Source organism: Grammomys surdaster, unplaced genomic scaffold (genome assembly GCF_004785775.1).
Source record: "Grammomys surdaster isolate TR1022 unplaced genomic scaffold, NIH_TR_1.0 724, whole genome shotgun sequence".
NCBI lineage: Eukaryota > Metazoa > Chordata > Mammalia > Rodentia > Muridae > Grammomys > Grammomys surdaster.
Window position 1 is genome coordinate 1,233,897 of NW_021605143.1, and position 24,297 is coordinate 1,258,193.

General features: G+C 49.0%; 1 protein-coding gene across 3 annotated transcripts in view; it reads left to right on the top strand.

Annotated features, from left to right (window-relative positions):
- Slc11a2 (solute carrier family 11 member 2) overlaps positions 1-24,297 on the top strand; it is a 45,016-nt gene that overhangs the window by 6,265 nt on the left and 14,454 nt on the right. For all 3 annotated transcript variants that reach the window (XR_003713217.1, XM_028782236.1, XM_028782235.1), the window contains exons 2-16: positions 4,340-4,411; positions 6,258-6,406; positions 7,077-7,202; positions 9,342-9,461; positions 11,641-11,747; positions 12,307-12,377; positions 12,478-12,545; positions 14,394-14,549; positions 15,013-15,171; positions 16,331-16,417; positions 17,080-17,199; positions 17,333-17,482; positions 19,474-19,547; positions 21,515-21,668; positions 24,002-24,055. Coding sequence is in view for 2 of the 3 variants with exons in the window: in XM_028782235.1 (XP_028638068.1) it covers positions 4,340-4,411; positions 6,258-6,406; positions 7,077-7,202; positions 9,342-9,461; positions 11,641-11,747; positions 12,307-12,377; positions 12,478-12,545; positions 14,394-14,549; positions 15,013-15,171; positions 16,331-16,417; positions 17,080-17,199; positions 17,333-17,482; positions 19,474-19,547; positions 21,515-21,668; positions 24,002-24,055 (1,667 nt within the window). In the remaining variant the exon portion in view is untranslated. The remainder of the gene's footprint in view (positions 1-4,339; positions 4,412-6,257; positions 6,407-7,076; positions 7,203-9,341; positions 9,462-11,640; positions 11,748-12,306; positions 12,378-12,477; positions 12,546-14,393; positions 14,550-15,012; positions 15,172-16,330; positions 16,418-17,079; positions 17,200-17,332; positions 17,483-19,473; positions 19,548-21,514; positions 21,669-24,001; positions 24,056-24,297) is intronic.

Below are 24,297 nucleotides of genomic sequence, written 5' to 3' on the forward strand. Positions count from 1 at the left end.
CAGGCTGGTTAGTGCTGGGCAGGGACAGGCTGGTTAGTGCTGGGCAGTGGGCACCGAGGGTGAACAGCTACCTACCCCAAAGTTAGGATCAGGAATGGCTTTCTGGAAAGGGAATATCTGTTCTCTGTATTCGAGTGGAAAATCGCCCTTTCACAATCTGGACACTAAGACACAGGAGGAGGAAATTAAGCTTTAGGCTGTCACTGCCAGACAGACAGACAGACAGCCGCAGAGCTCATTGTCCCCTGGAAGCATCTATCAGACAGTTTGGCAGAATGTCTCCGGTGAGAGGCTTTCTGAAAAGCTGTGACAGGCTATAGACGATTTGAGTTTTGAGAAAATTAAATGGGGCCTGGCATAGTGTGTCTTGGAACACCTGGGCTTGAGCCTCAGTACTACGTAAAACAACAGAAATAATGCAAGGGCCTGGTGAGGCATTTCTATTGCCAGAAAGATTGAGTGAGCCCAGCCCTAGCTTCTATCCCGCTGTCCTCGGTTCCCTGTGCCTCCTCATCTCCCGTTTGCCCTCTCCAGCCTCGAACTCACAATCTTCCTGCCTCCCTTCCAAGTATTGGAATTACAGGTGTGAACCTCCAAACCTGGCTCCCAACTGCCTGTTCTTTCCATAAGTTCTCATTCTCTTCTTCCCTTCCCCCGTCCCCCCTTTCTCTCTGAGACAAGGTTTCCTGTGTGGCCCCGGCTGTTCTCTAGAAAAGATCTGCCTGCCTCTGCCTCTGCCTCTGCCTCCAGAATGCTGGGATTAAAGGCTTGTGTCACCCTCAATGGACTCCTAAATTCTTTTCTTAAATGTTTGTGTGTGTGTGTAAGAGAGAGACAGACAGAGACACGTTCAGGTAGGTTTTTGGCCTTGGTAGCAAGCACCTTTACCAGCTGAGCCACCTCATTGGCTGCCAACCAGCCGCTGCCTTCTGTATGCACAGGCACTGAGACATTGTTACCAAGTTTGGTCTATTTCTTTTCCCTCTACAAATAATAGCACATTGTTTAATGAGTTTGCAGTTTTACCTGGCTTGATACGTTGACATGCTTGCCGGCCATCTGCAAACATTGCTTCCCGTGGCTGCGTGGATTCTGCCGTGTGCGTGCACAGCTTGTTTACACGGCTCCTCATGTGGTCCAGGCGTCCTCAGCCTTTGGAATGAGCTACACGGCTGCTTAGGTGTGTCTCCCTTGTGTACATTGTTAGCATTGTATCCATTGCTGTATCAAAGGATATGCAGACTTGAATTTTTAAGTAAAAATGTAATCTGATCTTCATTTTTACTTGTAAAAACTGCCTTGCAACTTATATGTATCTTTAGGCAGGGTCTCATGGTCAGCCTTGGTTGGCCCAGGACTTGATAATGTAGACCAGGCTGTCAGAGAGCTCACCGAGGTCGGCCTGCCTCATGGCCCCTGTGGTAATTCAGCTTTGCTGGTTGATTCTGTGTCCTGTGTCCTAAGGCTGCATCTTCCCTTGATGCAGTGGGAAGGAGACTGAAGCAAGGTGGGAGAGTGTCCTGGAGGGCAAAGCCACTGGGCAGAAGTACCGTCTAGTGTCCCTTTCCATCCTGTCTTCTGTGTAGTGAATCCTGCAGGCGCTGTAGGCTAGGGAGCTTGTGGCTTGTTTACTAAAGGCTGCCACAAGTAAACTGTACTGTAGAGTCTGTTCTCCTTGGAGCAGTATGCACTGGAGACTTCAGAAAAGACCACGTGCCTTGTGTTCTGCTGGCTCTCTGTGTACTTGGTGTAGGACTGTCACTTAGATGCTACTAGTAACTGCAGAATTTTAACTCTGTGCCAGGAGGCTGAGGTGTGATCATGGCCTCAGGTTTCAGGGCAACTTGGACAACAGTATAAAGCCCTGTCTCAAAAAAGCCCCCAAAGCATAAATTTATCCTAAAATATTTACAATTTAATTACCTGCATACCTGTGTAAGGCAACTATACACAGTAACCTCAGTTGTTAGATTTATATTTTTTTAAGGGTGTGTGTGTGTGTGTGTGTGTGTGTTTGGCACATTGAGTGTGGGGAGATCAGAAGATAGTACAAGTTTGTAGGAGTGGGGAGTAGGTTCTTTCCTTTGACCATGTAGATTCCGGGATTGAACTCTTGATCATCAGGCTTGGCAGCAAGCACCTTTGCCCACTGAGCCCTCTTGATGGCCCATTTTCCTCTTTTAAGTATAACTTTTTAAAATCTGTCTTGGATTTTTTTCAAAAAAAGTCTCTTTCAAGTGTATTACATACACTGAATATTCTTAAACAATATATCAACCCTCGTTATGGAAGAACTCTGATTTGATCAGTCTTGGTGACAATCCTCAGAAGGACTTATGTCACATGGCCCAAAACTTAGCTTGATGTTTGCTGGCCCCTCGGGGCCCAAGTCCCCTCGTTTTGTGAGAACCACTCTCAGGACCCTATCTGATTTGTAGTTTATTTCTTGTGTGCTGGGATTACTGGATGTCTAGCCTTAATTAAATAGAAAGTCGCAAATCTCCTCCCAGCTGTGTTGTGATCTGAACCCACGTGAGTGGTCAGAGGTGTGACTGCCCGTAGATGTCTGTCAGAGGTGTGACTGCCCTCAGATGAGGCCCCGTATGTGGAAGGAAAAGGCTGGATTGATGAGTGCCATGGGGTCTGTTGGCTAACAGGGTCAGTTGTCTGCTGTAGTAAAATGCTTGGCCCTGGTGACTATTGAGGGAAAGATGGTGTTTCCTAAGTTAACAAATGATGGTGTGTTTTATACCCCAGAAGGCAGATGAAACCTAAGATCTCCTTTTGAGTCTAGATGATAGAACTCAATAAGATTCAACACGTTGGTTCATAAAGAATACCCAGCTGGGTAGTGCTGCAAGTCTTTAATCCCAGCACCTGGGAGCCAGAGGCAGGCGGCTCTGAGTTCGAGGCTAACCTGGCCTACAGAGTGAACCAGGACAGCCAGGGAGGAAACCCAAACGAATGACAAAAAGGAAAAAAAAAAGGGTAGAGAATTGAGATAGGAGCGGTCCACTGGGCAAGAGGAGAGACATAACCTCCTCAGGGAGGAGGGCTTCCTCCTCAGTAGGATAAGTACTTTTGGGATTTATGGGGGTGGATGGCAGTAACGGCACTCGCTTTCCCTATGTATCTGGAACCAAAGAGACAAAGATCACAGAGTAAGAAGATCCAGAGTTTAAAAGCTCAATCTTTTTAAGGGCTAGTGAGATGGTTCCAAGAAGATAAAGACGCCTGTTGCCAAGCCTAAAAACCTGACTGAGTTCTCCCCTAGGGACCCACATAACAGAAGAAGAGAGTCAACTCTGGCAAGTTGGGTTGTACCCACGCCCTTGTCCCTGCAAAATAAATAGATCAATAAATGTCAAAAATAAGTTGAGCTTTTTTGGTTAAGCCAAGTTGAGGGTGTGTTGCATGGCTGTGTCAGCTTCCTGATGCTCCCCAGTCCAGCTGGGGGGATACAGCACCTTCATATGCCACCGGCACCCAGAGAAGCGCCACGTCCCATAGACAGAGCCCAGAGAATCCCACAGATAGGGCCCGCTCAATATTCTCGGAGGCCCTTGGGCAGTCTAGCCTGTGGGTATCTGTCTTCTCCCAGTTTCCAGAGGGCTGGAGTGAGACTGGAAGTGACTGTAGTTCTCCCTCTGGGGAATAGTGGCCCTCCTTGAAAGGTGCCTGCCATGCCCTTCCAGAAAACTGAACCATGTGTTTCAATTGTTAGATAGGCCAGAGAGTTCTAGACTATTTTCCTTTATTTATTTATTTTTTTTCATTGCTGTGGTGGTTTTGTTTTGAGACAGGATCTCATGTATCCCAGGCTGACCTAACACTGGCCTTATAGTTGATGGTCTTGATCTCCCTGTCCTCCTGCCCCCATCTCCCAACTTTTGTTATTACAACCCTGGCTGCTTTCTGTTCAGCAGACTATTCAGGTGTTAGATATTTGGGGTGATGCTGAGGCAGATGATGATTGACAGCCTGTTTGTACATAGTACGGCAGACTGGCTGGCTGGAGCACTGGCATATCTGCTGTGCTTGCACAAGGACCCACGAGAACCAAGCGTGGTTCTGGTGCTGTCTAAACCCCCAGCACTGGGGCGAGTGGACATAGCTCAGGCTGGTTGGGGCTTGCTAGCTCCTAACCTCACTGTCTTTCTGGCCTTGCGTTTCATTGTTTCTGTGAATGTCTTTAATCCTGAAAGCTGTGGTTATTTCCAGGGTTAGCTAATGGAGCAGAGGGATTGTTTCTTTCCTACGTACATTGTTTCTTTCAGCAATCCCTCAACAAAGTGTTAGTTCTGTCCTCGCTAATCCTTCCCTCTCTTTTCTCTTACAGAATCCTATTCTAAGAGCACAGACCCTCAGGTATCTACCATGGTGTTGGATCCTGAAGAAAAGATGCCAGACGGTAACTTACAGCTCTGAGCCATTATCTACACGGGTTTGGGCTTAGGCAGTGACAGGCTGTCCCTCTTGCTGTCTGTCCTAAGAAGTCCAATCAGAAGTCTTATCTGGTGACAGGGTAGGAATGAATATGAATCTATAGTCATAGAATTCTGCCTCCTATCTTTATTTCTAACTGCCGCTGAGTTGTGACTAGCGAATTCTGTCTCTACAACAATAATGCTTGCAAGGACAAGGCCGTTCCCAGACTTGGCAGTGACCTTTAGCATGCTGGCTGTGTCTGCTCGAGTTTCAGTGTGTGTGGCGGAAGCTGAAGCTCCCAGGGCCAGCTCTCCATGCTCTGCTTTATGCAACGTCTTCTCTGAACCTGAGGTCCCCTCTAGATTCTAGCCATTTCTTCCTGATTAGTGAATATGATGTAGACCAGTTTCCTAGAGGCAGAGCTCTGATTTTTTGAGTTGGTTATAGGGATTTGTGGGAAAGAGAAGAAAGCTTTGTTTTGTGGTTCAACCTAGCCATCTGATGCCTGCGGCTAAGTGGACTTTGTATGCTTCGGGTAGGTAGATTAGCCCTTTTCTGCTGGGCCTTCCCTCCTTGCATTTAAGATTAACTGTGAAGTACGGACCTTGTGGAGACACTGCTATCAGGCTTCTATGATCCCTGCTGTCACAAGGTGCCAGCACCCGTGACCACTAGCCTTTCAGCCCTGTGTGTAGGCCTTACTCAGGGCTCCCGTTCCTCCTGCTTGCAAGTGTCATCTTGAGCCTCAACTCTGTCAGAGTTGTCCAGTTCTCTTTTTTTGTGTGTCATATCCAAGAATGATTCTTAGAGTGGGTTCTACCCAGGTTACTAGTGGGCCTCGTGTGTCAGTGTTGAGTCCTAAGTGTGAGTTGTTTAAGTCAAAGTCTTGTTAAATTGTAGCCCAGGCTGACCTCAGTCTTACGATCCTCTTGATTTAGCCTCTCAAGCATGACAGTGTTCTTAGAGAAAAGTGAGGTAATTCTAAAAGTTACCCAGTGGGCATAGAAGTGTAGAATAAGAAAAGTGCATTGTGACATTGATCAGAGAGAACACAGAGTTGGGAGGAGGGAGGGCATGGATCCAACAGAGGTAAAAGGAGTCGTAGGGATGAGTGTGACCAGTACACTGCATGACATTCTCAAAGGGTTAATAAGATGTCATATTAAACTGACCTGAGACTGAGAGCGCTCCTGGAGGCTTTTGAACTTTTTTTTTTTTCCTTTGAGATAAGGTCTAGGTATAGCTGAGGCTGACCCTGCAATCTCAGTCTTTTTTCCTTACCTCCTGCGTGACAGAATAGCAAGCAGGCTTACCCCACAGTCGCTTGTCTGTCTGTTTTCAACCATGTGCATGTACCACCTGTAAAAAATTAATTTATTGGGCTGGGGATGTAACTTAGTTACAGAGTGCTTGCCTAGGATGCATGACACCCTGGGCTTAGTCACCAGTGCTACAGAAACCCTGGTATGGTGGCATGTGGCTGTGATCCCAGCACATGGGGCCTGGAGGTAAGAGAGAAGGTCACGGTCACAGTCATCCTGGGCTTCAGGCTGGTCTTTACTTATTAGACCCTGTCTTTTAAGTAAATATATATGTGTATACATGCATACCTTTACTTAAAATGTTGATTAATAAACTGTTTAGGATACAGTGTACTAAAATCAAACTGGTCTCTTGTGGACCAAGCTGTAAGATGATTTAACTTTGGGTCTAAGACTGTTTCAGTGACAGGTAGCGGCTACCAGATGCGAGTCAATGTCCATCAGAGTGAAGGCTTTGATTTCAGCATCACTGAGAGTGCTCCTTAGTGGCTTCTTATGTTGACTCAGATGGCGCTTCTGGGGACCATGGAGACTCTGCCAGCCTTGGCGCCATCAACCCTGCCTACAGCAACTCTTCCCTCCCGCATTCCACCGGGGATTCCGATGAACCCTTCACCACCTACTTTGATGAGAAAATCCCCATTCCTGAGGAGGAGGTCAGTGACAGTCTGTGCAGGGGACCCTGTGTCCTGGGGAAAGGGAAGGTTCTGCTCACCACTCATGCTTGACAGCCGCAGGTCTCACTCAGGCAGCCAGTCTGACAGCTGCATTGTCTGTCATCAGAATAAACTAGGCATTGTGGGAAGGCTTCAAACACGGATGCTAAGTGGCTTAGTGAGCATTGTTTTAAAGTTATGAAAGTATGGATTTTGTGTTATTCCTTTTCAAACGTGGTTCTGCTCCTGTGTGGGAAGTGGGTGGGGCTCAAAGGTGCCCTGTTACTTCAGTTTGGACCGAGAGCAGATAAAGAAAGGGCTGTCTCTGAGAGAAGAGGCCGTCTTATTGGTAAAAAGCGGATGACCTGGATATGTGAAACACAGGCTCAGGCAGCGTTCGCCCTGATCCTGTGCAGCTGGTGTTGCTTCTTTTTGTTTTGTTTTGTTTTTCGAGACAGGGTTTCTCTGTGTAGCCCTGGCTGTCCTGGAACTCACTCTGTAGACCAGGCTGGCCTCGAACTCAGAAATCCACCTGCCTCTGCCTCCCATGTGCTAGAATTAAAGGAGTGAGCCACCACCGCCCAGCTGGTGTTACTTCTTGATGCGTGAAAAAAACAGTAGGACGTTAGAAGGGGTGATACTCAGACTGCCTTTCCTCTCTCTTTTACAGTACTCTTGTTTTAGCTTTCGTAAACTCTGGGCGTTCACGGGGCCTGGCTTTCTTATGAGCATTGCTTACCTGGATCCAGGAAACATCGAGTCTGATTTGCAGTCTGGTGCAGTGGCTGGATTTAAGGTGAGCTCCAGTTTTAGCCCGGCAGAAAAACAAGTTTTCATTGTTGTTACTGTTACTGCAATTTTGCAGTGCTGGGGATGGACTCGGGAACCTTGTGGGCTATCTTGGATGGGCTTGCCAGGCTCTCCCGTCCTTCTGAGCACTTGTTACGCTCTTACATCCTTACATCCCTTCTCTCGCTCTCACTGAGCCGCCTCAGGCTTGAAAACCACAGGTGTGAACTGTGCCCTCCTACTCATGTGCACTTCTGTGCAGGTTCTTGTAGATTAGTAGCACTGATGAAAACAGATGAACTGCATAGCTTACACATACTGAAAGTGTAAACGTTAGATATGCCATGAATGGATAAAGTATATACAGATATTTATTTATTTATTTAAGTTTTTTTGAGGCAGGATCTCTCTACATAGCTGTCCTGGAACTCACTCTGTAGACCAGGCTGGCTTCTGCTTTCCAAATACTGAAATAAAAGGTGTGCGTAACCATGCCTGACTCAGATAATAATCTATTTTTTTTTTTTTTTTTTTTTTTTTTTTTAACCGATCTTGCCTCGAGTTTATTTGTAAAAACAGCATAGGACACTGGTCATCTGCAAATAGTGTGTGGGTAGGTGTGTCACGGCAGTCCATCTGTCTTCACGTTGGCAGGAGCCTTTTCTATGGGGCCTTCACAGGGGCCTGGGCACCTTTGGGAGCCTGGGCTGGAGCTTTGGCCTGGGCCTTAGCTGGAGCTTTGGCCTCTGCCTTGGTTTGAACCTTGGGCTTTGGTTGGCAGAGCCTACGACCCTTGGCCATGTAGCTTCGAATCCGCTTCCCAAGCTTGGGGTGAGCGATGAAAGCCAGGCGGCTGAGTTTGCGGCTTGGACCCTTTGGCATCTTGGGCTTGATGGCCTGAGGCTTCACAAGGGCCTTGATGGCCTCTGCGCGTGCACTCACTGCCTTTGCATTGTTGGCCTGCATCTTCTTCAGGCCTTTCTTGTTGTGCTTCTTGGCAAAGCGCATGTTCCTCAAGAACTTGGGGTCAACCCCCTTAAGAGACTCGTATCTTTGTGACCGGGGTTTCTTGATGCCATTTCTGTGCCATTTGCGGGACTGGTTGTGTGTGGTGTGGTTCTTGGACTTGGCCATGTCTGCACGGTAACCCGCGGCTTCCGCAGCGCCTGGGACCGGAAGAGAGCAATCTATTTTTTTATAATTTACTACTGAAGGGTATACAAAGGTCTACCACAAGGCATGCAGTTCATGGCAGAGCTATTCTCTGTTGTGAGAAACAGGCAAATGTAATGTATACATTTATATATATATACACAAATATACAAATAAATATCAACGGCAAATGTGCTGTAATTCGTGAGTGTATAGTTAGCTGTAACTCCTGAGTGTATACAGTTAGCTGTAGTGTGTGCTGGGTTGCTGCATTGCCCCCTGAGCTCTGAGCTCTGGGTGTGGTTGCTTAGATGCTGTTTGGTTGTTTCTGTATGAGCAGTTTTTCTCAGTACGTGATGTATTCATGTGGCTCTTGGGTTGTCATGGAGTGGGGAGCTTGGTGTCTCCAAGCTCCTGTCTTAGTTACTTTTCTAATCCTGTAACAATGCTGTGACCAAGACAACGTATAAAACAAAACAATTTAGTTGAGCTTACAGTTTCAGAGGGTTACGGTCCATGATGGTGGCAGCAGGAACAGCTGAGAGCTCATCTTGATCACCAGACAGGAAGCAGAAAAGGCACTGGGAACGGCCCTCAAACCCTCCCCTGTGCACATCTCCCCCAACAAGAGCACACTTTCTGTTCCTTGCCAGAGAGTTCCACCAACTGTATTCAAACACTGAGCCCATGGCCTTCTCAGTCGGCCAGCACATCTCCCTCACTGTCCTGTGTGCACAGGCCTGCTTGGACAGCGACACCTGTGTGAAATGCTGTGTGGGCTTTTGTTTATTCACATAAGTTCCTTAGGAGAGACACCAGCTGAGAGACACAGAGATGCAGTCGTCTCGTGGGACACGGGTAGAAGCTGATACAGAACGTGGGATCATATTCCTGACCTGGCTTTGTCTTGACGGATCTGTGTCCCAGGTGCCTAATGAGCCTTGGGCGTGTCTTTCCTCAGCTGCCTAATGAGTGTCGGGTGTTTTCTCCTCAGTTGCTCTGGGTGCTCCTGTTGGCCACCATCGTGGGGCTGCTGCTCCAGCGCCTTGCAGCGAGACTTGGAGTGGTCACCGGCTTGCATCTTGCTGAAGTATGCCACCGTCAGTACCCCAAGGTGAGCAGCACACTGTGTGTCTGGCGTCGTGTGCTGGCCCCAGTCTGCACTGAGCTGTGGAGGACTTGGAGTCGGTGAACTTGAAACTGGAAGGACTGAAGGAATCCTACCGTCTCTCTTGCCATCAATCCATGTCTCTCCTTCAGAATCTAATATGGGACTTGATTTTTCATTGCTGTTGTGAGACAGACTCATGTAGACCAGGCAGGCTGGCATTGAACTCTGTACTTAGCCTAGGATGGCCTAGAACACCTAAGGCCTGTTTCTGCTTCTTAGAGTTACAGGCACACACCAGTTTCCTTGGGAGAGTTAGAGCTACACACAGTTTCCTTAGTAAACTCTGCATGAGGAAGCATCCACCAGTCACTCTTGTTTTTGAAAAATACGTTTTCTTTTAATAAAGTCTATGTTGTAGGAGCTTTGGATTTGCTGAATATTATCGATTTGCTCTGCCCTATGCCTTCCTTCTGAGTGCCTTTCCACCACCTAGAATGTGAATGGCTGCTATTGGAAGACCCTGGCCCAGGCGGTGCTTCACACACTTAACCAGTCCCCAGAGGTCGAACTGCTCCGGTCATGGCCGAGGACAGTTTTAACTTAGTTTTGTCGTAGATATGAAACGGGCCTCCCTGAGTGCGCCCTGAATGCTTAGTCTCGCTTCTGACTGTGAGCGTGGAGGTTTTGTGTTATGGTTTTTCTTCTTGATTCTCCTAGACTAGTCTGTCGGTCATCAGTATGTCAGTCTGTCTGTCTGACTGACTGACTCACTGTCCCTCTCTAGCTTAGGATGTTCTTGAACTCCTGATCATCCTGCTGGAATTCCTGAGTGCTGATGTTGTCGGCATGTGCTATCTATCATATGTGATAAATACAAACTTATTTTTACCAACTTTTTAGAAGATTTTGCTGTTTTATAATTCCCTTTTCTTTTTATTTGTGCACATTAATGGGTATTTGTGACAGGAAACTGTGTGTATTCAGTATCTACAGGGTCCCTAGTGCCAGTAAACCAGCACGAACTGTTTGCCTTTCCATTCAGCTGCTGGTCCAGGTTGAGTTTCCTTGTTTGCTGTTTTCTGTCTATTCTGAATATTTACTTTAAATACTTTTAAAAAGAGATTTATTTTTATTTTTTAAGAATATAGGCCGGGCAGTGGTGGCGCACGCCTTTAATCCCAGCACTTGGGAGGCAGAGGCAGGCGGATTTCTGAGTTCGAGAGTTTGGGGCTAGCCTGGTCTACAGAGTGAGTTCAAGGACAGCCAGAGCTACACAGAGAAACCCTGTCTCAAAAAACCAAAAAAAAAAAAAAAAAAAAAAGAATATATATATATATGTATGTGTGTGTGTTTGGGTGTGTGCATGTGAGTGTGGTTGTCTGCAGTGGCTTCAGAGGCTGGGATGGGTGGGTGCAGGCTGGACCCTTGAGGGAATTGGGAGCTGGGAGGCTGGGAGTCATGGGTGCTGGGAGCTGGCCTTTAATATCGTCTTCTGCAAGAGCAGTACGTGCTCTTAGCCACTGAGCCATCTTTCTAAGCCCCTTACCTTGAATATTTTGCACATATCTTTTTCACTTCTTATATATATATATTTTTTGGGGGGGGTTGGTTTTTCGAGACAGGGTTTCTCTGTGTAGCCCTGGCTGTCCTGGAACTCACTCTGTAGACCAGGCTGGCCTCGAACTCAGAAATTTGCCTGCCTCTGCCTCTCAAGTGCTGGATTAAAGGCGTGTGCCACCACCGCCCGGCTTATATATTATTATTAAACTTAAGATGATAAAGTCTGTCACATGTTTGTTTTGGAACCGTAGTTATGGGCAAGTTAGAGGTTTTAATTTCCCATTTCCCGTTCTCTCTTGACTCCCATTTTGAGCATATTTGTATATTTATTTTCCTCTGTAACTTTTTAGATTGTTTCTAGGCAATAGAGTAAGTGGAGAGTAATGAATGGAAATCCCGTTCTTCTCCTGAAAAGAATTAAGGAGAACCGAAGAGCTGGGTTGGCACCCTGACTTCAGTTCACAGTCTCCCACGGGAAGTACTTTTCTACTCTGTGGTGTGCTGTGTAGGACTCAGTTCTGCTAGTGCTCCAGTGGGGGCTACGTATGGCTGACTGTGGGTCTATGACAGAATCTGAATCTTGAACGAAAACGAATCATCAGAACCACTCTTTGTTTTGTAGGTCCCACGGATCATCCTGTGGCTGATGGTGGAGTTGGCAATCATTGGTTCCGATATGCAGGAAGTCATTGGCTCAGCCATTGCCATCAATCTCCTGTCGGCAGGAAGGTGGGGGCGGGGCTTCCTCTAGAACACTTGTCAATCTGTCTCCAGGGAGGTGGAGGCGGGGCTTCCCTCTAGTACAGTGTCAGTACTAAACTGGTTCCAAAGCCAGAGTGGAAACGAAAAGGCAGTGTTTTAGTGTTCAGGATTCAACTAGCCTGAGCCACCTTATCTCCCAGCCTTAGCAGCGTGCATCTTCCATTCCCAGGATGGGCTGTATGCACTTCTGTTTAAGTGAAGTGTGCGGCATTTTGTTTGTATGCACTTATGTTTAAGTGAAGTGTGTGGCATTTTGTGGCACAGTTGCTTATCTGCAAGGCTGCTTATCCCACTGCACAGTGGGGTCCTTCTGCATCCGACCCATGCTTTTCGGCTGTGTGTCCCACACGTCTGACGCAGCAGGCTCTCAGGGAGAGTTCCAGTGGATGGGCTTCAGCTCCTCCAGTGCTCGGCTTCCTCCACTGTTCTCCCCCGTAGGACCTAGCTTTCCCGGGTGTTTGGTGTTGGACAAGATGTGAAGAAATCTTCACTGGGTCTTTAATCCCTCTTCTTATCTCTGATCTAGGGTTCCCTTGTGGGGTGGAGTCCTCATCACCATCGCAGATACTTTTGTATTTCTTTTTTTGGACAAATATGGTAAGGCCTGGAGCAGGTGGGTGAGTCCCAGCTGCTAGCTTCAGGCACACGGCCGTGGGGACGCCTGTCCTCTGTGCTCACTGCTGTACTTCCCCTTCAGGCCTGCGGAAGCTGGAAGCATTTTTTGGCTTTCTCATCACTATCATGGCCCTCACGTTTGGATATGAGGCAAGTGTTGCAGGCTGTTAACAGTTTGAAACAAAGTCTCATTTGTCTCATTTGTCATCTTTTATTATAAAAAGCAGTAATAGCAGAATAGTTTAATAGTTTTGAATCAGCAAAAAGCCAGGTACTTCTGGGCTGCTCTGAAAGGGATATAATACAGCCTATGGCAAGGACTCGTGTGCAGGAAGGACTCGTGTGCAAGCAGGGTTCATGTGCAGGCAGCATTCATGTGCAGTCAGGGTTCATGTGCAGGCAGGGTTCGTGTGTAGGATGGGTTTGTGTGCAGGAAGGCCTTTAGAGATTTTTGGGAGCATTAAAAATGACTAGACTCCTCAGGATCTTTCAGGACCATCATTTTTGGTCCCAGGTTAGCCCCTTTGACACAGAACAGCTTTGGTATGGGTTTATAGAGGAGGCTCAGGGTTATTACTGACTGCTGCTAACTCAAAATGGTTCTGTTTGAGTTTACCAGGGCTGGAATTAATTAATCATAGTCTGACTGTTTCCTGTATTAAAACAGTTGACGGTGAGCTGGACAGGGTGGTGTACACCTTTACCAACTGCTCAGGAGAGGGAGTAGGCTGGTCTCTATGAGTGTCGGCCCTGCTTGATCTACCTAGAGAGTTCCAGGGCAGCCAGGGCTCCAGAGTAAGACAAACTGTTGAAGTATAGGTGACTGATTATTTTCTTGGCTTGTTCTTTGCCCATCCCTAGAGATCAATACCATTATTTGCAGCTTTTTAAATGTCCAGTTTTTATAAACTAATTTTTACTTACAGGCCTGTTTAAACATTAAAAAGATGTCTAGGCTGTGAATCAATTTTTCCAGATTGTCCCAAGAGAATTCTATGTTGTCTTGAAGAGAAATCCTGTCCTAAGAGGAAGTTGGAGTGAGCATGACTCCCTTCCCTGTACACTTATGTGGTGAGGAACCACCCACTCCCCACACACTCGTGACAGCATAGCTGGTTTCTAGGTGAGCAGATGAAGAAGAGCATGTGGGGCCAGATTCAAGAGCTGGACAGTTGTTGGTCTGCGTCGGCAGCTACAGTGATGCAGATAACAATGGCGAGACCTTCAGCCAGCTCCTTACCTCAGAACACTGCGTTCTCTGCGTATCTGCCCTGCACTTCTCTCTCTTTTTTTTTTTTTTTCGAGACAGGGTTTCTCTGTGTAGCCCTGGCTGTCCTGGAACTCACTCTGTAGACCAGGCTGGCCTCAAACTCAGAAATCCACCTGCCTCTGCCTCCCAAGTGCTGGGATTAAAGGCGTGCGCCACCACCGCCCGGCTTGCCCTGCACTTCTCAAAGTGTCATGTAAGATATTCAGAGTATACAGGCCTGAATCCTCTGAGCCCTGGCATTAGTCATCTTTGTGTAACTGTAACCAAAATACTGTGGAAAACAATGGGAGGAGGGAGCTCTGTTTAGCTAGGGTTTCAGAGGGCTTGGTCTGGCCTGTAGTTCTTGGGCAGGAGGTGTGTGTGGGAGACTCTTTACCTCAGAGCAGACAGGAAGCAGGGCATTGACCTACATTTAGGTAGGTTATACCTGCCAGTGTTTCCACCGCCTCTCAAAATAGTACAGCCAGATAGGACCTGAGTCTGGTTATGAGCCTGTGGCGGGCAGTTTATACTCAGACCACAGCTGCCCTTTGTTCCTTTTCGTTGATGGGGCTGGAGTCCAACTCAGGGCCTTGTGAATTCTAGGCAAGTCCTTGCTGACTGCACACTCCTCGTGCTCCAGGCAGTTGTTACAGAGGTGGGAGGGAGTGAAGGAGGTGGGTTCTGCCTGCTGCTGCTCTCCACTGCCTGCTGCAGTGAAGGCTAATGGGTGTTGTGTTGCTGTGTAGTATATTACAGTGAGGCCCAGCCAAAGCCAAGTTCTCAGGGGCATGTTCGTGCCGTCCTGTTCAGGCTGCAGCACCCCTCAGGTGGAGCAGGCGGTGGGCATCGTGGGAGCCGTCATCATGCCGCACAACATGTACCTGCATTCTGCCTTGGTCAAGGTGAGCGGCAGTGTTAGAGCCCTGAGGGAGCAGGCTTTCCAAGGCTGGCTGGTCAGGGTTTATCACCACATGGACCAGAAAAAGTGACCACAAAATGGCGGGCTAGTGTTCTTCAGGAAAGCCTGGAGTCTTGAGGTCGGGAGGAGAGGAGGGCTGTCCTAGCAGGTCAGGTGATTCTTCGCTGAGATAGTTCAGACACTCGACGATTCGTCCACTAGCCTCGGGACTGAGGTTAGTCTGTGGTCCTCCACAGTCTCTGGGAGCTCGGGAGTCGCCTGGGCACTGGCTCCCCCACTTGGGGCTGTGCAACGTTGTCAGAGGTCGTGGAGTCTCGTGGTTTAGGGAGCTGAGGCTGCCTTTTTCACCCGTCAGTTGTCTGCTCCGTCCTCCAGCTGACTGCAGACTTCTGAGCTGTTACAGAGAGACGGCTCCTGGTGGGAATGACTGCCGCTCTTCTCTCTAGTCTAGGCAGGTGAACCGGGCCAATAAGCAGGAAGTGCGAGAAGCCAATAAGTACTTCTTCATCGAGTCCTGCATCGCCCTCTTTGTCTCCTTCATCATCAATGTCTTCGTCGTCTCTGTCTTTGCTGAAGCATTTTTTGAGAAAACCAACGAGCAGGTGGTGAGTGCCGGTGACCTGCATGCCGGGGTGACCTGCATGCCGGGGTGGGGCAGACAAGAGCAGTGACCTGGAACCCAGGGAAATCTGTGTGAAGCCTCAGTATCGCCCACTCAGTTGTCACACCACATCCAGTCTGCAGTGTGGGGCTGCAGACACCTGCTGGGGGCGGGGAGGAGCGGGCCTTGGACTCCACTTTGCCTCCTGCTCTCATCTGCCATTTCTGTCCCTTCCTGTTAGCTTCTGCTCACCTGTCTGCTCTGCTCCCCCCGATGTTTGAGCTGAGGCCAGGTTAGGGGGAGTCCCCCAAAACAGAAGCACACACTGTGCAGGACAATACTCGAGTCATTTTGAGTTCTGTGTTCTCCTAATTCTTGCTGCCCATGGATTTTGTTAGTTTGGTTTTCCTTTGAGATTTTTTTTTTGGGGGGGGGGGGGAAGGGGGTTGAACCCAGGACCCTGTGCATGCACACACGGTGCTAGACAGGACCCAGGACCCTGTGCGTGCACACACGGTGCTAGGCAGGCACCCAGATTCCTACCTACTTGTCACCACTCTTTCCCCAGGGCCTTTGACCCCTGCTTGCATCTGACTCCTGATGTCCTGGCACATTTGAAGCCTCCACTTCGTCTTCTCTTTTTTGTTTTGATTTGGGTTTTGGTTTTTGAAAAAGGGACTCACTGTGTAGCCCTGGTTGGACACTCGAAACTCACTAAATTGACTAGGTTGATGTAGAGTTCACAGGAATCTGCCTGCCCATGCCTCTCAAGTACTGAGATTAAAGGCGTGCACCACCACACTGGGCACGTCTCTTAGTTTAGTTTTGTTTTTTAATATAGGCTCTCTCTGTGCAGCCCAGTCTGCTCTCAGCTTTGGGTCTCTTCTGTCTCAGCCTCCGAGTCCTCCACGGAAGCCCCCAGAGTGCTCTCTCCTCTTAGTGCCCAGTGCTCCAGTCTTGTCTATTGCCATGCACGCTCTCTGGAAACATTTTGATGCTTTGGGATATAAAAGCCCAGGGAAGGCTGCCAGCGGCAGTGCTCTGGGGCGCCTGTGTCCTACAGCTTGTCTCTCACAGAGAAATTTGGTGAGACAGATAAGGGAGTTCTTACCTAGTTCTTATTTCTAAAATAAAAATTGTTCTTAAACTGCTTTGGGCTTTAGGTTGATGTCTGCAGGAATAACAGCAGCCCCCATGCGGGCCTCTTTCCCAATGACAACTCTACTCTGGCTGTGGACATCTACAAAGGGGTAAGCACGCTGTTTGCACTCTCTACTTTGTGGAAGATGCTAGCATAATCTCTGGCCTCTGAGTTTGTTTCAGATCGGAGCATAACTCCTGAGTATCTTTTATTTTGGGGGCCCATATGCCAGGAACACATTTGGGGTTCTATGGGGCCGGGGGCAGGGGCAGGTAGCTGATGGGCTGAAAGATTGCATAGCAGGGACTCCTAAGGATCTGCAGGCGCTGGCTGGAACGGCAGAGGAGGAGCTTGGTGACGTTGGGTCACTAGGCTCTGCTGGGGCCAGTGATCCCAGCAGATCCCAGTGACCCCAGGGACAGAGTGTACTGCGCTGTCTGCATGCCTCCCCCCACTTACCAGAAATGTGCATTGAGGAGTTGTGTTGGAAGTGTGGGCTGCCTCTTGATTGTTTAAGGTAGAGGTTAGAGATGAGGGCCCAGGAGCGGAGCGAGGAGGGAGGGCTGGGCTGAGGGATGCAGGGCACCAGCAGAGCGAGGCTAGAAGCCTCCATGGCAGAGCCGAGTCAGCAGGACTTCTGTGCAGTGTCCAGCGCGGTACTTGGTGTGCTGGTGCTCCCGAGCAGAGGGTGGTGCTGCAGAGGGCTGCTGCTCTGGGTGTTATCTGAGCAGGTCACTGACAAGCCTGTCTCTCCCTCCCTCCCTTCCCCAGGGTGTTGTGCTTGGATGTTACTTCGGGCCTGCAGCTCTCTACATCTGGGCAGTGGGGATCCTGGCTGCCGGTCAGAGCTCCACCATGACTGGAACCTATTCTGGCCAGTTTGTCATGGAGGTGCGTGCCGGGGCAAAATAGAGGGGTTAGCACACCGTGGAGTGTCTGACCCTGTACTTCTAAGGGGTTCCTGACTTCCCCAGGCATCTCTCTCCTGTCACGGACGGTCACCAGTGTCCATGTTTCCTTCCAGGGATTCCTGAACCTAAAATGGTCGCGCTTTGCCCGAGTGATTCTGACTCGGTCTATAGCCATCATCCCCACCCTGCTTGTGGCTGTCTTCCAAGATGTGGAGCATCTGACAGGGATGAATGATTTCCTGAACGTTCTGCAGAGCTTACAGGTGAGCAGGGAACTGGGGAAGCTCATGCAGCACTTAGTCAGCATTGACTGACCCTTGGGGACCAGGCCTCACGCCAGAACCCAGTCACTAGGGGTGACGGAGGGGAAGGAAGAGGCATGGAGCCTCATCAGTGATGAGCTATGCTTAACACCACACGGTGGAGACCGCCAAGATGGCTCTGTGGAAAAAGCGATAGCTATGTAGTTGTCCAAGCCTGAAGACCTAGATGTGGTCCCCTGAAGATGCAGTAGAAGGAAAGACACTGTCTCACAGGATTGTCCTCTAACTTCCGCATTCAGCCATGGCACGGGCATGCCCATCCATCAGTCCATCCATGCCTGTCTATCTACCTATCTCCCCACTCAGTCTCTGCCTATCTCCCTCTCTCACACAGATAAGTAAATTAGTGATAATTAAAAGTCCACTAATTCATGAGCCTTGTAGCTCATTAATGCCGCAAGGTAAATCATTGTATGAGTTCTGAGAACACTGCTAACACCTGTGGAGCCTCTGAGACAGTGACATCCAGTGTGTCATTTGTTTATTCTCATCGATGTGTGTTGCGTGTAGCTTTGCTGCCCCGCCTAAGCGCCGGGAATGGGCTGCGCTCCCAGCCCCCACCCAGAGAATATGGATCCACAGATGAAACAGACACACATCGCTCAGTTTCAACCTGCCTTTTTGGCATAGTTGCTGGCATTACTTATCTCCCGCCTGGAGAAGCCTGCCCTTCTCAGTAGTCTTAGCTCCACACCGCTCCACCTTCCCTCAGCTTCAGCTCCTCAGGTACTTCTAGTCTCAGCTCAGCATCCCCAACTGTGGAGTGGCCACTCCACCAGAAATCTCACGTGGCTTCGTGGCTCTTCTCCAAAGCATGATGGACTATCCCTTCCTCACTCTCCTGCATCTGTCTCTTTCCTCTGGTGACCCAGAAGTCCCGCCTGTTCGTCAGCCAAGCAATTGGCCTGTGGCTTCTTTACTGATAGATCAAGAACTATCGAGAATAGGCCCATCAGAACCACCCAGCATATGTGTGTCAGTGTTTTACCTTTGTGTGTGTGTGTGTGTGTGTGTGTGTGTGTGTGTGTGCACGCATGCTGTGTGCGCTTGGAACCAGAAGACTTCAGAAGAAGGCATCAGGTCCCCTGGCACTGGAGTTACAGATACTGTGAGCTGCTGTTGGGTGCTGGGAACTGAGCCTGGGTCCTCCGCTGAACAGCCAAGCAAGCGTTCATAAGCACTGAGCCCTCTCTACACCCCCCCCAGTGTGCTTTTTGTTTAGATGAAGGCACTTAAGATCATGATTAATGCTGGGTTAAAAATAGTGTTTAGGGGCTGGAGAGAAGGCTCAGCGGTTAAGAGCACTGCCCGCTCTTCCAGAGGCCCCGAGTTCAATTCCCAGCAACCACATGGTGGCTCACAACCATCTGTCATGGGATCTGGCGCCCTCTTCTGTCTGGTGTGTCTGAAGACATGGACAGTGTACTCATATACATAAATAAATCTTAAAAAAAAAATGTTTGGCCAAGGCGAGGTGATGGGAATAGCTGTTACCCACGGTGTAGGTAGCTAAGACAGGGCTCATGATTCCTTTCTGTGAACCATGCGGTGTCTGTGGTACTCACACACTCTGAGCCACACGTATGCTGGGAAGCAGGAATGTCAAGACAAGAAGTTTCCATGGTGGATGTGGAGGGGGATAGGATCCCAGAGCCAGGCCAGTGCCAATGGCGAGCATTCCCCAAGGTCCCCAGGGCCCAGGCCCTGCCCCAGCTTCTCAGTGGTATCCTGGGACCTGGAAGTGTAAGCCAGATAGCCCTTCGGCAACACTATGTCCCCAGCTTGCGTTTCATCATCGTGTTTTACCACAGCTTCAGAGATGAAACCAACACGTCCACGTAATCCCATCTGACACGCCCACACGATCCCTCTGACACGCCCACACAATCCCTCTGACACGCCCATGTCATCCCTGCGATTCTGTTTTCCAGCTCCCCTTTGCTCTCATACCCATCCTCACGTTGACAAGCCTGCGGCCAGTGATGAACGAGTTCTCCAACGGAATGTGAGTCTACTTCCCATCTGCAGAGGGCGTGGGAGGGTGTCCTGAGAGCTGTGTGCTTCCAGAGCAACCGCTCTCAGCCTCTTTGGCAAGTGTGAGCTACGGGAAAGGAGGATACACTTCCTTCAGACCTCAGCACTCCAGCTGGAACTGCTGAGGTTTGAATTCAGTGTGGAATTAGCCAAGAGTGTCCTGTCCAGCAGGACATTAAACAGGGGTCCAGGGAGGTCACCTGAAAGGGAGCGGGGGAGCAGTCAAAGATGAAAGGAATCACGACCTGTCTATAATCTGATCAATTTTTACTTTTGCACATGCAGGTTATATACACAAAAAGACAGGATGTGGGGAAGGGGATGACGCATAAGCATAAGTGTTCAGGGGGAGTACAGTTATCTTCCAGAATGTCAGCTGGGTGAAGGTTCAGGAGACAGACCACTATGACTCCGCCTTGTCTTTATCTAAGTTGGTACTATCCATCAAGGTTACCCATCTACAAGGCCTTATGACTAGGCTTGGCAGCCTTCCACCAAAGCTGTCTGTTTACAATAACTCCCAGCTATCTGTTTCAGTGTTTTTCCACATAGACTCAAGATTTGGTGCTAACAGGCATGTATGTCAGGCCTAGTGCTGATTTTAGGCCTATGGCTGATTTTAGGCCTTCAGTGTATAAGCAGGGCTGCTCCCGACACAAGAGAGGCACAGGCTGATAATAGCGTGCACCTTGAAGTGATCCGTGGGCTGGTGTGGTATTAATATTAACATTTGTGATACAAGCAGCCACAGGCTGTGTTCTCATTTCATTTCTGCTGCTGTGATAGACACTCTGCCAACAGCAGCACAGGGAAGGTTTCTACTGCTGTGCATTCTGGGAGAAGCAAAGGCAGACTCAGATAGCTAGTCACATGACATCTACTGTCCAGAGCAAAGGGAATGAACACACCCTTGCTTGCGTGTTTGCTCTGAGCTAGCTTGCTCTATCTTGTTGTGTTGAGCATGCACTGGCTAGGCAGGGGAGCCTCCCAGAGTGGGCTGGTTATGCTTATATTAGTCTCTACAGATGTGCCACAAGCTGGCCTGGTGTTCCCAAGTGGCTGTGACAAGCTGGCAGTTAAAGTTTGTACTAATCGGTACAGATGTTCATGTGACCTGCTAGGTTTCTGGGGTCTCTAATTGTCACCACATTAGAGCAGGTGGGACCTGCAGAGTAGGACCTGCAAATGAGGCAGAGTAAAGTCAGCTTTATTCAGAGCCTCAGACAGTTTAGACTCTGAGGGGTGAGAATTACAGAGTAAAGTTCTCACGGGTTTTAGCTGTACATTTACAAGGACCAGCACAGATGGCAAATACATGCTTTGCTGTAGAGGAGTATAAAGGAGAATTTAAACATTTAATTGAGTGAATAACAGCAGGCAATAGTGAGCCATCTGAAGGAAACTCACTCCGCTCACTACACCCAGGAGGAGCAGCAAAACATGGTCTCTGGGTGCTCACAAGAACTGTTCTGTTTTGAGGGTCAGACCACAGGACTCTTGTTCCCTTGGGCTGTTGTCCCTGCTCTCAGAACTTTCCTCTCACGACTCCATTCCTGGACCGTGCTCCAGCGTGTAATGAAATGGCTTGGTGCATTTCTAGGACCTGCTGATTTCTAGGGTATTAAATGCGAGGTTTTTGTGCCACAGGAATGGCCCCGTGGATGAACATGCTGTGGCACAAGCCCGGCCACCTGAGCTCCATCTTGGAACTCATATAAGGGAGGAAGGAGAGGACTGGCCGTACAGAGAAAGTCCCATGGGTGCAGTAGCAGACATGTGCCCACACACATGCCCACACAGATAAATAGATAGACAGACAGAAGACATCCCTTCTGCTTCATCGATACTTTTGGCCTCTACATTTCCCTCAGCCCATGGGACGCAGTGTGTCCGCGTGAGCTGGACTGCCGGGCGCTCACTGTGCTCTTTGCGTTGCAGAGGCTGGAGGATCGCGGGCGGCATCTTGGTCCTAATCGTCTGCTCCATCAACATGTACTTCGTAGTGGTCTATGTCCAGGAGCTAGCGCACGTGGCACTGTACGTGGTGGCTGCGGTGATTAGCGTGGCTTATCTGACCTTTGTGTTCTACTTGGTGAGTCCGGTGTGAAGGGAGCAGGGCACCTATGGCGTCCGGGACGGTCCAGTGGACTGACTGTCCTTGAGAAACAAATGGTCCCCAAAGCACTGGTGCCTTAGTGTGGCAGTTTCATGGCTTGTCGAGTCGGTGGTTTCTGGAAGTTCATTAGTTTTTGTTGCTATTGGTACTGGAGATTACACATAAGGCTTATCCAGTGCCGGGTGTCTTAGGGTTTACTGCTGTGAACAGACACCATGACCAAGGCAACTCTTATAAAGGACAACATTTAACTGGGGCTGGCTTACAGGTTCAGAGGTTCAGTTAGTTATCATCAAGGTGGGAACATGGCACTGTCCAGGCAGACATAGTACAGGAGGAGCTGAGAGTTCTACATCTTCATCTGAAGGCTGCTAGTGGAAGACTGACTTCCACACAGCTAGAACTAGGATATTAAAGCCCATGCCCATAGTGACACACTTCCTCCGACAAGGCCACACCTCCTAATTGGGCCACTCTCGGGCCCAAGCATATTCAAACCATCACACGGTAACCATTTCAATACCACACTCTATTCTCAACCAGATATTCTTATTTCTAATCATCAAATATATTTTAGGTTTGTTTTTTTTTGTGTGTGTGTGTGTAGGGGTGGGGGAGTGGTATTTCTCAAGACAGGGTTTCTCTCCGGTCCTAGCTGTCCTGGAACTCAATTTGTAGACCAGGCTGGCTTCAGACTCGCAGAGCTCCTCCTGCTGTTGCCCCCTGAGTGCTGGGATTAAAGGCCCGGGACACTGCACCTGGTCTACTTTTGTTTTCTTTTCTTTATTTTTTTCCCCCCTTGGTTTTTCAAGACAGAGCTTCTCTGTGTGTCCCTGGATGTCTTGGATCTCATCCTATAGACAAGCTGGCCTTGAACTCAGAAATAACCTGCTTCTGCCTCCTGAATGCTGGGATTAAAGTCGTACACTACCACGCCCGGCTCCTAGTTTAGTTTTTAATACCTAGTATTTTTCTATTTCTGTTGGTTTTTTTTTTAAGATTTATTTTTTTATTTTATTTATGAGTACACTGTTGCTGTCTTCGGACACACCAGAAGAGGGCATCCAATCTCATTACGGATGGTTGTGAGCCACCATGTGGTTGCTGGGTACCACAACCTCTGGAAGGACCTCTGGAAGAGCAGTCAGTGCTCTTAACATCTGAGCCATCTCTCCAGCCCTTCTGTTGGTTTTTTAAATAAGGTCCAGTATTTACTATCTAAAGAGAATGTTAGGATATGTTTGAGAAATAAGATGGCTCAGTGGTTGCACAGCAAGTGTAAGCACGTGAGTTCAGATCCCAGGACCCACAAAAAGACACTACAGTGGTTGTGTGTGCCTGTGACCCCGGCATTGGAGAAAGGGAGGCTGCAATAGGAAAATCGCTGAGGCCTGCCAGCCTAGCTCTGGGTTCAGCAAGAGCTCCTGTGACAACAGGAAGCATAAGACACGTGTGCATATGACAGCAACTACAGATGCGTGTGCTTCCCAGTCTTTGCTACAGCAGTAAGAACAGATTCAGTCACCTGCTTGGTACAGAGGTTTCTGAAAATTACTAAGATAGGGGATAGGAAACAGCAGAAGGTCCACCATGTCTGCTGTGGAGAGTGTTGAAGAGGGAGGTTACAGTTCTGTTCTCTCTCTCGCTCCACACATGCCGTATCCCACATAGGAGAGTCTGATTGAGAAGATTCCTTTGGTGTATACTTGACTATGTGCCCTGGATCAGTGTGTCTTCCTTTCCTATAAACGTCAGGTACACCAGGATACACTGCTTACCATAGGACCTTGGAATCCCAATAACCCCACGTGTCCTTGACAGGACACGTGGCTCAAAGGTTAAGATCCCTGGTTAGAAGAGGTCCTCAGTTCAATTCCTAGCAACCACGTGGTAGCTCACAACCATCTGTAATGAGATCTGGTGCCCTCTTCTGGTGTGTAAGCATACATGGCAGGACACTGTATATTAGTTTGGCCAACTGTTCCTTCACTGAACTTGGTTGTTAAGGTGCTGAGTTGAGTCGGGACCCTAAGACTAGTGAGATTGGTTAAGCCCCAGTATTGGGGATAGGGCCAGGTCTGGATCTTGGTTTCTGCTGCTTAGCTCAAAGCCAAGAGCCTCCCAGGGCAGCAGTCCCACTGCTAGTCTGCAGCTGAGGCAAGGGTCTCCCAGCCTGATGGGACAGAGCCCTTGGAGGAAAGAGATGGGCACAGCTGGGTGCTTGGGGCAGGCAGGAGGCAGATGTGCCTCTGCATAGCACTGGGCAAGCCTTGCTGGTGGGAGAGTGACAACCGTGTTCTGTGTTCCAGGGTTGGCAGTGTTTGATTGCATTGGGCCTGTCTTTCCTGGACTGTGGACGCTCGGTAAGCATCTCTAAAGTCCTGCTGAGCGAAGACACCAGCGGTGGCAGTACTAAGTAAACACTGGGTCAGTCTGTCTGTCTTTGCAGGGAGCCATCAGAGCCAGTGTGTTTCTATGGTTTACTGTGTGAACATAGCCACAAGTATGTGCTGTTGCACAGACTGCATTAGGACTCAACTGTTAGTTGGGAAACACTGGTGTGTGTGTGTGTGTGTGTGTGTGTGTGTGTGTGTGTGTGTGTGTG